Source organism: Oncorhynchus keta, chromosome 35, assembly GCF_023373465.1.
Source record: "Oncorhynchus keta strain PuntledgeMale-10-30-2019 chromosome 35, Oket_V2, whole genome shotgun sequence".
Taxonomy (NCBI): Eukaryota; Metazoa; Chordata; class Actinopteri; order Salmoniformes; family Salmonidae; genus Oncorhynchus; species Oncorhynchus keta.
In genome coordinates, this window is record NC_068455.1 from 34,757,778 (window position 1) to 34,770,632 (window position 12,855).

The following is a 12,855-nucleotide window of genomic DNA, read 5'->3' on the forward strand; positions in this document are numbered from 1 at the left end:
GACATTTCACATTCTTAAAATAAAGTGGTGATCCTAACTGACCTAAAACAGGGATTTTTTTACTAGGATTAAATGTCAGGAATTGTGAAAAACGTAATGTATTTGTCTAAACTTCCGACTTCAACTGTACATACTACCTCAAATAATCGGTGCCCCCACACATTTACTCTGTATCGGTACCCCCCTGTATATAGTTTCACTATTGTTATTTCACTGCTGCTCTTTAATTACTTGTTACTTTTATCTCTTTTTCTCCAGATTTGTTTAAAACTGCATTGTTGGTTAGGGTCTCGTAAGTATTCGGCGCATGTGACCAATACAATTTGATTTGATTATAGGGAAATATTGCCCGTTCTCCCTGTATGTATGCAATAATTATTTAGATTCCAAATATGCATTTTCATTTGCATGAGTGTACCGTTCATATACAGTCATTGGTACAGTCTGTAAGCTGATTCTAGACCAGCGCAAATCACATCACTTCGCTGCTTTTCCGCTCATGTTGTTTACAAGAGGGGATATCTGGGAAGTGGTGCTCATGGCAACCAGCATAAACACTTTTTCAGTAGCTACGTTTTCGCTGCTTGTACAAAACGGGGCGCAAAGGGCAAGGAACGTTGTTGTCATGGCGTTCTGTGAGGACCAATACTATGAAAGAATTGGATCCATTCAACAAAGCATGCACGAAAGGTAAGATTTTAACCCGTTTTCCTTTTGGTGCCAGGCCCCTTTGACACCACGAGTTTGAGTTGTGCACTCTCCCGACACTGCTGCTGCTTTTCACGCCATGTGTCACTGGATAAAGTGGCTAGCTAACTAACCATTAGCAACGGCTAACTAGCTAGCTGTTGGTCTATTTTACCGGTCAGCGGATTGACGCGCTAGCAAGCAACTATGTCTTGAAAAAGACGTGTAAGTAACCTCAATGTATAAGTTTAACAATAACCATTGCATATTTTCGTTATGCTAGCTAACGTTAGCTAACCAACTTAGTAGGGGGGTTACACCAACAGCAAACTAACGACGTTAGCTAGCTATATAGGGCTAGCTTAGCGTTAAATAGCTACTGTTACTCATGTCACTGTATGCATTACCGGTTTCATACGAACTGGTAAAACATGTAATTCTTACCAGAACTGCAGCAACGTTAGATCAGGCGACTAATCAGTAGTTTAATAATTAGCTAGCTACTGTAACGTTACTGTAGCTAGCTAACTATGAAAATGTTGACGGTTAATGTACGTTTAGCTCCGTGCACGAGCATCTGGACCTTTTCTTTCTCACAGAACACCACTATTGTGGGCGTTCATGGGGCTGCTGAAGCGAGTATGTTATGGGGACACGTCTTTGTTTGTTGCCAAAAATAGTTTTTATTCGTATGATGCAAGATGGGGGGAAAACTATGTAGCCAACATCTGTTTAATCTATTCATGTAGGGAAAAGAGGAGACTTGCGTTGGAGAGGGAGTTGTTTGCTTACTGCAGATCTGACAAGAGAGGGTAAGTGGGTCCCAGCAATTAACAATGTAGCTCGTTAGCTAGCAGTTTAGCTTTATGTGCATTGTTTATCAAACCCTTAATCATAATAACAGTTCACTCATTAGCTATCCAGTTATTATTTTTCATCCTAAATGGTTGTATTTCCTTTATGTGGGCACAGCACTCGGTTTATTCCAGGGTAACGATGTGCAATAACCTGTGTAGGCATGACATTGTAGTGGTTATGTAAGTACAGACAGTTAGACTAGTAGTACCACTGTTATTAGGCTATACTAGTATGCTAGTTATTTCACTGGTTGTCACTCGGGTATGAATTAGGCCTATACAATGCAACGTTTTTTTTTGTATACTGACGTTCTAAACTGTTCAGCTACTAATGAGGAATGCTAGTGAAAACAGAACATAGAGATAGGCCTACTCATAGTACAGGGTTTCCCCTAGGATATTTTTCAGCAGCAGTGGCAAAGGTAGCAGGGGAATATTTTTTGGGGGTGGAACGACTGGTGACTTTTTAAAAGGACATTCTACTCCAAAATGAATGACAATGTAAGTATGTTGACACCATCTGAAATATAATTTTCCCTTTTAAAAACATTATAACCTGTAGCCCAATTGATGCCACATTGGGGTGACAGGTAGCCTAGTGGTTAGAGCGTTGGACTAGTAACCGAAAGGTTGCAAGATCGAATCCCAGAGCTGACAAGGTAAAAATCTGTCGTTCTGCCCCTGAACAAGGCAGTTAACCCACTGTTCGTTCCTAGGCCGTCATTGAAAATAAGAATTTGTTCTTAACTGACTTGCCTAGTTAAATAAAGGTAAAATAAAAATAGTGGTGCTAGGTGATAAGAGGGGAAAAAGAGACTAGAGGGCAAATTTAAATAAAAGGGCTGAAGCATGGGGTTGCTCATCTGCATTTACCTAATTGAAATCCCCCAAAATACTCTGAATGCATCAAATGCTACAAATATACTGTACATTGTAACTTGTCACTCTGATCTTAAAGGTATGTCTTGGCATAAATATTTAAAGCTGGAGTCCTTAATGGTGAAACTGCCACGTCCGTTTGTGAAATTACAACAACAAAGAAGTTACTGCAAACAAAGAACACTGTTTTTTTTTCCTAAGACATCATTGTATGCTCGATAGAACAGCAGATTATGTACTGCAAATGTTTTTGTCACGCCGGGCGACGTCTGCATCGTAAGAAAAAACGATAGGTGGCGGTGGCAGATAGTGGCACTTTTCCCTCTTAAAATAGTGGCACATTCCATCTTAAAAATAATAATATTATAATCGGGGGGAGAGTGTCAGGGTGCCGCAGCTAAATTAATATAGGGGAAACACTGCCGTAGTAACCATTTCTTTAGAATAATGTGTGGAGGAATAGTACTGCACATCTGGCTTTTATTTGCATGAGTGTCCTTAAATAAATACATCTCTTTATTGCCTTAAGTCCTCAGGTAAAGTGTGCCACACTCCGTGGTTATCTCAAGGAAATCTGTGAGAGGGAGAAACAGGCAAAAATTAGAAACCTGGAGCTCCTGAGAGATGTGGAGGGCATTGAAAGGAGCATGAAGGAGCACTGTCCTGACCGTAACCCTCTGGATGAACACAAGGTAAGACTGGGACACTGCAGTGCCAGTGTCTCATCTGTTCAGTGTGTAGCCACAGCTGCAGAGTTGTTATTAGTCATTGCGAATTTAAAAGGTTTATGATTCTCTGCAAACTGTACCACGGTTTACATGATTGAGATGGAGAGCACCTTTTATTGAAATCTTTTTACATGATTCAATAAAGATCACTGTACAGTAAACCTATGGTTGACGCTCATGCTCTATTGTCCCTTATGTACTGAAGAATAGTTAATGTGAGTGTGGGATCATGATTTACAAGGCCATTTCACAACACAAAAATGTTTTAGAATTTGAAAAATATGATGCATGCACTTCAATGACGTTCTTATTGTCAATTGCCTTAGTATCATGCTCTAATTGCCGTACACTGTAGGGATATTTACACTCATTTGCTTGATGTAACAATAGTAAACACTCGAATACTGCAGTTTATCACTGCAGGCAAATGAGCAAGAGAAAACAATGAACGAGTCAGATTATCGCTTAACTCAACAACAGTGCTCTACAGCTTAATATCAAATTAACAAAATTGGTTAATTATGACTCGCTAAATTAATTGCCCAATATTGAGACAGTGAAGTGCTCCAGAGGTTTATTTTTTCCCCCTCAAGCAGTTGCTTTGTTTATTTTTTTATGCTTTATGATTCATAAATGTTTGTAGTTGATTTTTATAAATAATTTTCTGTTGTCACATTGTTTCATTCATCTTCCTGTTACAAGTGTGCTATGGCTTCATTGTCAAGCAGTCAAACAACTGTGAAAAGGTACCTTTAACATTCAATTGTAGATATTTTGTATACTAAGTCACTATTTGTTTTCTTGTTTAGATATTTCAGCCTATTTCTCCAGTACGACCACACACATACATACAAATGATGCTGACCGTAATCATAATCACTCGTGACTTCATTGTTGATATCAGTCGCTGTCGAATCAGTGCAAATAGATAACAAGTGTATTTAGTAATTTTGATAAACAAAAGTAGCTTTTTTTTGTGTGTAATTTGTATTGTTTTGAAGAAAAGGCCTGGGATGTTGGAGTTAATCCTAGTGCCCTTAACTGCACCATTAGACTGTTGAATTGGAGTTGGGATTAGGGCAGTCAGTCTGGCTACTCAGATGATTAAGAGTGTTGCAGGCACCATGAAGGACACTCACTGGGGAATACCCGTGGTGACTAACTCTCATGTTTGGACACTTTGGATTTCACCCGCTCCTCTTGTCTATGTTTTTAAATGTGTTTGCAGAACATGTTTAACACGGTTTTATCACACTGAAGAAACATCCTATGTATACAATTACCAAGATAATGACATGTTCATTATGTAGATCTTTCTGATAAGGACAATGTCCAACGATGTATCCCTTTTTTGTTTGTTGATGCATTGAAAAACAGTACGATAGATATAGAATTATTGATCACTTTGAAAAGGGACATTTGCTAAATGAATTGTGCTCTACTGACTGTATTTTTTTCCTGTATTTCTCAGGTTGAATGCTTGAATAGAATTTCCAGATTTATGGCTGCAAGGCAGAAGAAAGAAGAGCCAAATCTTAAAATAGACAAGGTAATCATAATAATAAAGATTCTCTTGAAATTACAAAAAAAAGTAAATTAGAAGATAGATGTAAGCCTAACCTTTGATTAGAATAAATTAACACATTTTTCAAAGAACATACATGACTTGCAACTAAGCTACCTGTATGTTTCATTCTGGCTGTAGTAGTAGTCTGCTGTTTGTTAATGCAGGGTGCCCTATGTTTTGTGTAATTCATTTTATATAAGGGTCATTTATATGATTTAAAAGTTATACAGTCTAAAATAGTCTTTGGGAAATGCGTACCATGTATTATGCAATTCTTATATTTTAGAGTTCCAGAAGATTTGGCCCAAAATATTTGACTCACACAGTATTCTCTTCTTATGGCAAATCTCTCTTTTTTGTTGTTGTGGGATAATGCAAATCTTAGCTCTATCAAACTGTGTTTTCAGCTTTGGAACAACAAAGAAAAGTAGACATTATTCAGAGCAAATCTGTAGAGCAGTATACATTTTAACTGTGTCTGTAATAATGCAGGTGTCTAATCCTAGCTGGTGCATCTGTACAAACGATGTAGTTCAAGCCTATAGCTGCTTCTTCCTTCACTTAACGCAGTTAAAGCTCTTTTAGATGAAATGTCTAAGACATCTCATAATAACTTGGAGCATGCTGTCTAGAGCAGTCACTTGTGACTGTGTGCACAACCCCCCCTCAGCTTGGCGATATTGTAATGAGCAAAATGGTACCGTCACTCCATTATGCATACAAGCCATTGCTGGCAGTGTGCATGTCCCTCAGGCTACAGCATTCATTAAGGGAAGCTTACCGGGCTGAAAGCTGGAGACAGATGATAACGGGATATGATTTTCATATTTAATACATTCCTTGGAAGAGCACGCGCGTGCCGCAGATTGATAGAAGAATCAATTGCTACTTTAGTGAAACACTTTCTACTTTGCCCTGCAGCTACCGATGGAATCACTCAGCCAAGAAATTAACTTTTCCTATTTTTTACCTACTTTGTGGATCTGCTGGGCAGAGCTGCATGGTTTACAGTGAATGTTATTAAGCAGCTAACTGTTTGGTATTTAAGACTCTTATCAGAAAAGAAACAGAAGCCATACTTTTTGTTATTATGTTTGGAGGAAGGTTTTTTTTTAGCTTTCTCTCCGACCCCCTTGGTGCCACAGCAGACATGAATCACAACTTGTACAGAGGATTGCTTATACGATTAGAAGTTAAAACATTGATCGTGTAACATTCTTCTGAAAGAGGGTTTTGGAAATAAATATGACCTTGACCCAAATAAACAGCGTTTTTAACAGAAAAAGTGATACTTTTAAAACACTCAGCTGTTTGTTTTTGAAGAAAAACCCCTTAACCTAATTTGCAAGTGTTGCATTTTTAGGAGAAACCGTTTCACGCTATTTTGCCATGGTATGGTACGTCGTGTTATTATGATTCTATATTAATTGAAGTACCGTTGTCTTTCGAATTTTCATTGCTCAAATTGGAATGTGGACTGTGACAAGAAAAAATGTTGCTCTTGGGGATATGATTTGAGCATAATGATATGAATTAGCAGTCAATTTAACTGGAGTTACACAATACACCTGCATCCCTAGATATGATCTCCAAAATGCATTGCTTTTGATAAACATTTTGCTATGTGACATTGAGTAACCTTGAATGGGTTACCTTTTTTAAAATTGTTTCCTGTTTTTCAGGGAGATTTGTTGAATTGCCATCCTCAGGGTGTGTCCCCCTCACCACAGGCCAGGGGTTTACGCCAACCATCTGTAATCTTCATGGGTCGCCAGACCTCCAGAAGTTCCGCGGCTGAAGATGCCACCGCAAGTATACACTTACGACAAGCGGAGCGTCATTCGCCAAATCATCCATCACATGCCTCGGAATGCCTGCAAAGTGGCCTTTCGAATGACTCCAAAGTTTCCAGAGAGGTCGTTGCCGACAGCGGAGCGTCTTTATCAGTTGACATTTCAGGCTCAAACGATTCCCCCGACGGCTGTAATTTGTGTGACAAACATGAAAGGACGGCGGCAGTGGTTCCATCTGTTCGTACCTTAACAGCCAGCGCCGGCGTGCCTTTTGGAGGTGATGAACAACTGACTTCACCTCGGGTGACCTTGACGAGGCCTGAGAAGAATAGCCCATCGCCCAGCACTATCAGCCATATGTGGGACAGGAATTCACCTGCAGAATACACTCTGGGTAGAGGGTCTGGTCATCAGGAGAGCATAAAAGAAGATGTGGAGAGAGTTCTGCAAAGATCACTGCCTCAAACTGACTTGGGAAAAGAATCTCAAGATGTGCCAGGTTGGTGATCTTATTACTGAAAGATATTAAATGCCAGAAGATATCCAGACTGTATGTTGTACGTTGTTTCACTGTACTAGCTAGTATTTTATTCCTTAGCAATCTGATTGAAACGTGTTCCTTTTAAGGAATTGCTGAAATGCATATATTTTGACTTATAATGCTACATATACACACTGATTCAAATAGTCTGTTGTTTATGTGTTTTTAGAGAAGAGTGAAACCCTTAGTAGATCCAGTTCCAGTATGGAGCTGTCAGTGACCAGCATTGGTAGTGACCTGTCCACCTCCCTGACTGAGTCTGACCTGGCTGAGCTACCAAAGGTGCCAGAGGGTGTAGTCCATATAGCCAGCCACACCAGGAGGACAGACAGCCCACCACAGAGGAGTGCTATTCCACCCAGCGAGAGGGAGCTCCGCAGCGCCAGTGTTCACAGTCAATCACTGGACACTCCAGAGCCTAGGAACAGACCAGAATCACGTAGCGAATCCACGTCTCCAGAAATCCCATTGAAAAGGTAGGAGTTCCTTATGTACTTTACATTTCGGTCTCAGTGAAGTGTTGCACTGCACTGGAAAGAGCTGTCTATTCATTTGAGGACATTCAATTAAACCCTTATGTCAGCCATCATAACAAACAGTTCTTTTTAATTTTGTAAACATTTTTCTACATTTTCCTCCCAGCCTATCTGTTTAATTCAGTTTTATTGTTGAGTAAATTAAACAGAGGGGCAGGCTAAAGCAGTGAAGCTACAGCTTTACATGAGCATGTTCCAGAGTGGCCAAGCTGAACTGGGCTGCAGGATAGCTAAGCTGCACTGGGGATTCTGCTCAAGACAGTTGACTTGCGCCACATCTGTAGCCGCCAGAGAGGATGGTGGGAGTCCCGCTCCACACGACCCACCGCACTCACTTCTTCTCAGCAGCAGCCGCTTTAGCCCCAGTGCACCTTATAGGGAGGGTTTAGGACCCGTGACAAACATTATTGCCTTAATCCAAGATAATGCTGTAACAGAGCAATTTTCTGCTTGGGAGACCTCAGGAAGTCTCAGTGGAGGAGGACATTTGTGGCTCCATAGAGTGTTCTGGAGGGTGGGCATGTGGACAGGCACTCACACTAAGAAATCCAGCGCTTGGTGTCCTCTGATTTTAAGGATGGCTTGTGATGGCTTGCACAGTGAACGGAGTGACAATTTCTGTCCATTAATCCAGATCTTTCCTGTCCTCTGAAAAAAGTCTGATGGCAGGCTATAGACGTAGCTATAATACGCATCTTTCCTCTGTGTGTTAAGATAATTCTCAGTATATGTGTTGGTAGACAAGTAACTGTTTGGGGGTGAAACTCAAAGGTATTTCTTATAAATAACTGTAGCTTGTCTGTGATTTAGATTTTGCAATGCATGGGTGTATATTCCTCAATGCATAGGCCTCATCTTCCAGTTGTACATGTGTATTGTACAAATGTTTTCCAAGGCCACCAAAATACAGCATTTCTTTTTTACAGTCCAAACTATTTTAACATTTGATCTGCTACAACAACAAAAATGTATTGTTTGCTTGGTATCAGGGTTGAAGTTTGACATGGAATGAAAATAAAACAGACAAATTATTGTAGAACCTGAACAATGAATGTTTTTGTTTAGATGTTGTGTACTCTATTTAAATGTTCCACTGTGCCCTTTAGAGAAGCTGTAGAGTGGTTGGTTGTGGCGGCGATGGGGAGGGGAGAATCTGAGCTCTCCATTGTTAACATGGAGCCCTGTGTATGAGGGGGGGGACAAAGCTTTGATGTGAAGCTCAGAGCAGCCTGTCTCCAGTGCCACGCGGCCTCACTCAACGTCAAGGTTAGAGTTTATATCGCTTTTCCCATTCAGCTCCCAGGCAGGAAAACAAGCGTTGGCAATTCATTCCATTATTCCATTATATTTCCCCTGGTGTGACCTGGGTGAGGGAGTAGAGAACAGAAAACCTCTTGGGTTTTCTTTAGTGCTCATCGTAATGGCTGGAGTCTTTCACAGGGATGCAGTGTTTATTTATTTAGGATCCCCATTAGCTTTTGCAGAAGCAGCAGCTATTCTTTCTTGGGTCCACACAAAACATGACAAGTAAAAAAAAAAAAACACTGATACACTGCTAGTGAAATGCTTACCTGTAAGCTCTCTTTAGTGCAGTAAAATTATCTTAATATTAACAAATAAGTGATTAAAATGTATGTGGAAATATGTACATAATTAGAAGATGCTGTGTAATGTTTCTTGTGGTGACTGGGAATGACTTGTATTATGTTGTTGTTAAGACAACAACGTCATGGCTATGTCAGCTGTGAGATGTTTTTTTTCTTTTCTAAAAATCATGTGGAGATTCTGTAGCTATATGAAGTGTCTGAGTACGAACCCCCTTAATCAAGGGCATTACTTAGAAATGGTTCCAAACGGACAAAGGCTGTCTGAATTGACTGGTTATTGTGTACTCTCACATACAACCGTTTAATAGTGAGAATTATTGTACAGTGTTATTTGTTTAACCAGGTCTCTCCACTTGATACAACTATTAGTATTTTCCAGCATTTTGCCTTTTCTTTGTGTGTGAAAGAAATGTAATCTGACACCAATCACTCATGTTGAGACCATTACATTTTAGGAAATCATGGTGAAATCTCTACTGTACACAGTGTCAGTGTTATATCACTCGCCAGAGGCTGACCCCTCCCCCCATCCTTACTAATAATACACTCCTGATGATGTCGAGACTCAGACACACACAGCAACACCAAACGTGTGGTATGAGACCTCGCGATGAAGCCCTCACAACAATACGGAGAGGTTTGGTGCACACAACTAATTCCCTTTTTTTAGTTAAAAGGTCCCTTTTTGAAGAGCACTGACAAATAAAATGTAGAGTAAGTTGATGACAATTTCAAGGCCCACGCTGACGGGAGGAAAAAAGGCAGAGCTTTTACCCATGCTACTTCAGCTGCATTGAAGAGGACTTAGCGCAGATGGATGGTGCACTACATGTCATGGATATAATTCAAGCTGCCAGCTTAATCAGGATGTTACCAGGAAACAACCTGCAAAAGGGAAGGAGCAATTGTTTGCTGACCTCTAACCCCGGAGCCCATTATAGATTGTCATACATTCTTTTTGCCCCTTTTATGTTGGGGGGCTCAGGATCTCGGTTGGGGTTTCTGGGGAATTCAATGAGGGCCACCCAGAGCTTAATGCTCAAGAAAGAGATGGATTCTCCCAATCCACATGCATTAGGCACCCATTTCTCATTTTACAGCCTCACATGGCCAGATTAAAGTGTAAATCTCTCACCAAAAGAAATCATCTTGGGTTTTTTCTTGTTGGGAGGTTGAGCTATGTTAGCTGTCCGAATATGGATCAAATTAATGTTTTTCTATAATAATTTCCAGGCACCTGTTTATATTGAAATGAGACACAATAACAGTTTTGTTCTATGCTCCTAATCCCTCAGTTTATTAGCTGTGTACCCAGTGCTGAGGCACTTTATTTTCCTGCCTGGTATTCACTCCGCATCAATTGACATCGAATTGAATGGTTGAAGGCCCATCTCTGACATTGGTTAACATGTCAGTCAATACAAATGCTACCATAGTGCCTTGACCCCTTAAACACACACAGAGAGAGGAAAAATCTGTAAACACGTATGGTTCAAATCCAGTCAGACTTTTTGTTTCTGTGTCTTCATTTGATATACATGTTCTTTCAGACTGTCCATGGAGGGATTCTTCCATCTACTGGAGAGCATCGAACAACGATTCCACAGAGGAGAAAGAAGTGTGTACTGTGTCTCGTCACTTGGCGATAGCAAACGCAATAAAGTGATCAGGTAAGCTCTTTCCGTATTTAGAAACGATTTTGGTCTTTGCCTTGAGTTTGGCTGCAATTATTTTCATTATCAACCAGTGTTCATGGATCTGGGGAAAATGTATCAACCTGCCGCCAAGGGCTCTCACTTTAAATTAAGTGTCATCACTTGGCACCAACAATGCTCTTGCAGCACATCTTGGTTTCTAAGGGTTTTTCAAAGACACAGGATTGTCATAGTAACCACACTTTGCTGCTGAATTATGGTCCTCTTGGCATTTGGGAGTCATTGAAATGCACTGGCTATGTGTCATTTGAAACAAAAGTGAACACATTTCTAAATATATTACATTTTTGTACAAGAGGATAAAGATACAAATGTTTTATTATCAATAAGTGTTTGCAATAGAATAGCAGGGAAGGAAATAACATTCCCAACTTCTTGCCTTTTTGCCAGAATGATCAGAACTACTGTCACCTGGTTGTCAGACGGTGGATTGTGTGCGTTTGTCTCTTGCTGTGGCCTTTGCCATGTGTTTGGGGCTTGTGTGTGTTGGGGCTCATCCCTAACATGGGGTGTACTGAGAACAGCTGCTGTGCTCTATACTCCTGACCTGTGGGCTGCTAGGCTGAACCCCGGGTTCCATGGCGATGGCTCACTCCGCTCTATATATTCGTCAGCCTTTGTAACGCCAGGGCAGGCTTGAATGGAGAGGACCTTGATGCATGTGGAGCAGTCGTCCTTCACCAGCTTCAGAGGTTGTCATGGACCATGTCAATGGGTTGCCTGTTACCCGAAGAGCTAGTTAGCTCCAACTGGTCCACCACTGAGCCCAGGAAAATAAGGTAAGGCTTCTTTGAACTCAGCACCAGATAAGTCTTTTTTTTTTGTTTGTTGATGTCACTGTTTTGAAAATGTATAATTTGATGCATTCCTTTTCAATCGTATATAGAAGTGTGTGTTAGGTGAGGCAGTTAAAATGATCTTCAGGTTCATGCTGGTCAGTAATGTTACGACCCTTTGAAATTGAGCCTTCATGTACAGAGTGTTTATTTTCTCCTTTGCGTCCTTTTGTTTTTCTAGAGAAAATTATGAATTGCTTTTGATATTATTTTTGGATAATTACTTGATAATTATTTAAGACTGCATGTATGTGCTGTAAAAACCCAGGTAGAAAAATGCTTCAATTGGTCTTGTGTTGCTGCTTCAGGGTCCCTTAGTATTATATTTGCTAAATATTCCATCAAGTCTGAGTGAGTCAAGACGGGAACATTTTCAACTCTGCTCCTGTAATAAATGTGAGCTATAATGGAGTCATTGAGCAGAGATATCAGTGCTCTAAAAGTGACCGAGTCCAATAGACAATCTCACCGTCCAAATGAAAAGTGAACCGATTCAAAGATGAATTCCACTTTTCAGACAAAGAGCAGATTAGTTCCTGTGCATTTTTCTTGAAGGTTTGATTGGAGTTCAGAGGAGAGGGGAAGCACATATTTAGAACAGGTTGAGATTTGAATTGAATGTCCGTGAACACATCTCCATCCTCCACAAATGTAAAGGTCATTGGTGTTACCTCAAGCAGTAACTCTGTGTGTGTGTGTGAATGTCATGAGCAAATGAAATGCCCTATCTGTGACTGGTTTCTTTTGATAATGAGGAGCTCCATTTTGAACCATAGCTCCAAGCTCTGCTATGCCTGAATACCTTATTGTATTCAGGCAAAAAGAAAGTGTCTTGAGATACAGTATCTTTTATACCCTACTGTGGTCGCTTGACCTTTTCTCAGTATGTAGCCAACTTATGTGTCATTAGGTTAACTTCAATTCACAAATATAAAATAAGCCAACTTTGGTCAATATATCAAGATGTCAAACTACGCTACCTTTTCTTTAGGCACACCTTGTGTGTTTCTTTCCATTGAGTTTTTCTTTCTCACCATTACATGCATGAATGACCCAACTCCATAATTGTTTATATTTGGAGTGTTTATACTATATAGATGGACAGTATG

At 40.2% G+C, this 12,855-nt stretch overlaps 1 protein-coding gene across 2 annotated transcripts in view; it reads left to right on the plus strand.

Moving 5' to 3' along the window:
* Positions 1-491: 491 nt before the first annotated feature.
* The window catches only part of kiz (kizuna centrosomal protein), a 38,957-nt gene continuing 26,593 nt past the window's right edge, over positions 492-12,855 (plus strand). Inside the window, exons 1-8 of one of the 2 annotated variants that reach the window (XM_035752500.2) lie at positions 492-690; positions 1,437-1,499; positions 2,953-3,115; positions 4,623-4,700; positions 6,401-7,010; positions 7,222-7,528; positions 10,746-10,865; positions 11,525-11,689. In XM_035752500.2, coding sequence (XP_035608393.1) covers positions 500-690; positions 1,437-1,499; positions 2,953-3,115; positions 4,623-4,700; positions 6,401-7,010; positions 7,222-7,528; positions 10,746-10,865; positions 11,525-11,689 — 1,697 coding nt within the window. In that variant the 5' untranslated portion in view covers positions 492-499. Of the gene's footprint in view, positions 691-822; positions 913-1,436; positions 1,500-2,952; positions 3,116-4,622; positions 4,701-6,400; positions 7,011-7,221; positions 7,529-10,745; positions 10,866-11,524; positions 11,690-12,855 lie in introns of those variants that run through there. The other variant, XM_035752501.2, reaches the window with a different exon arrangement.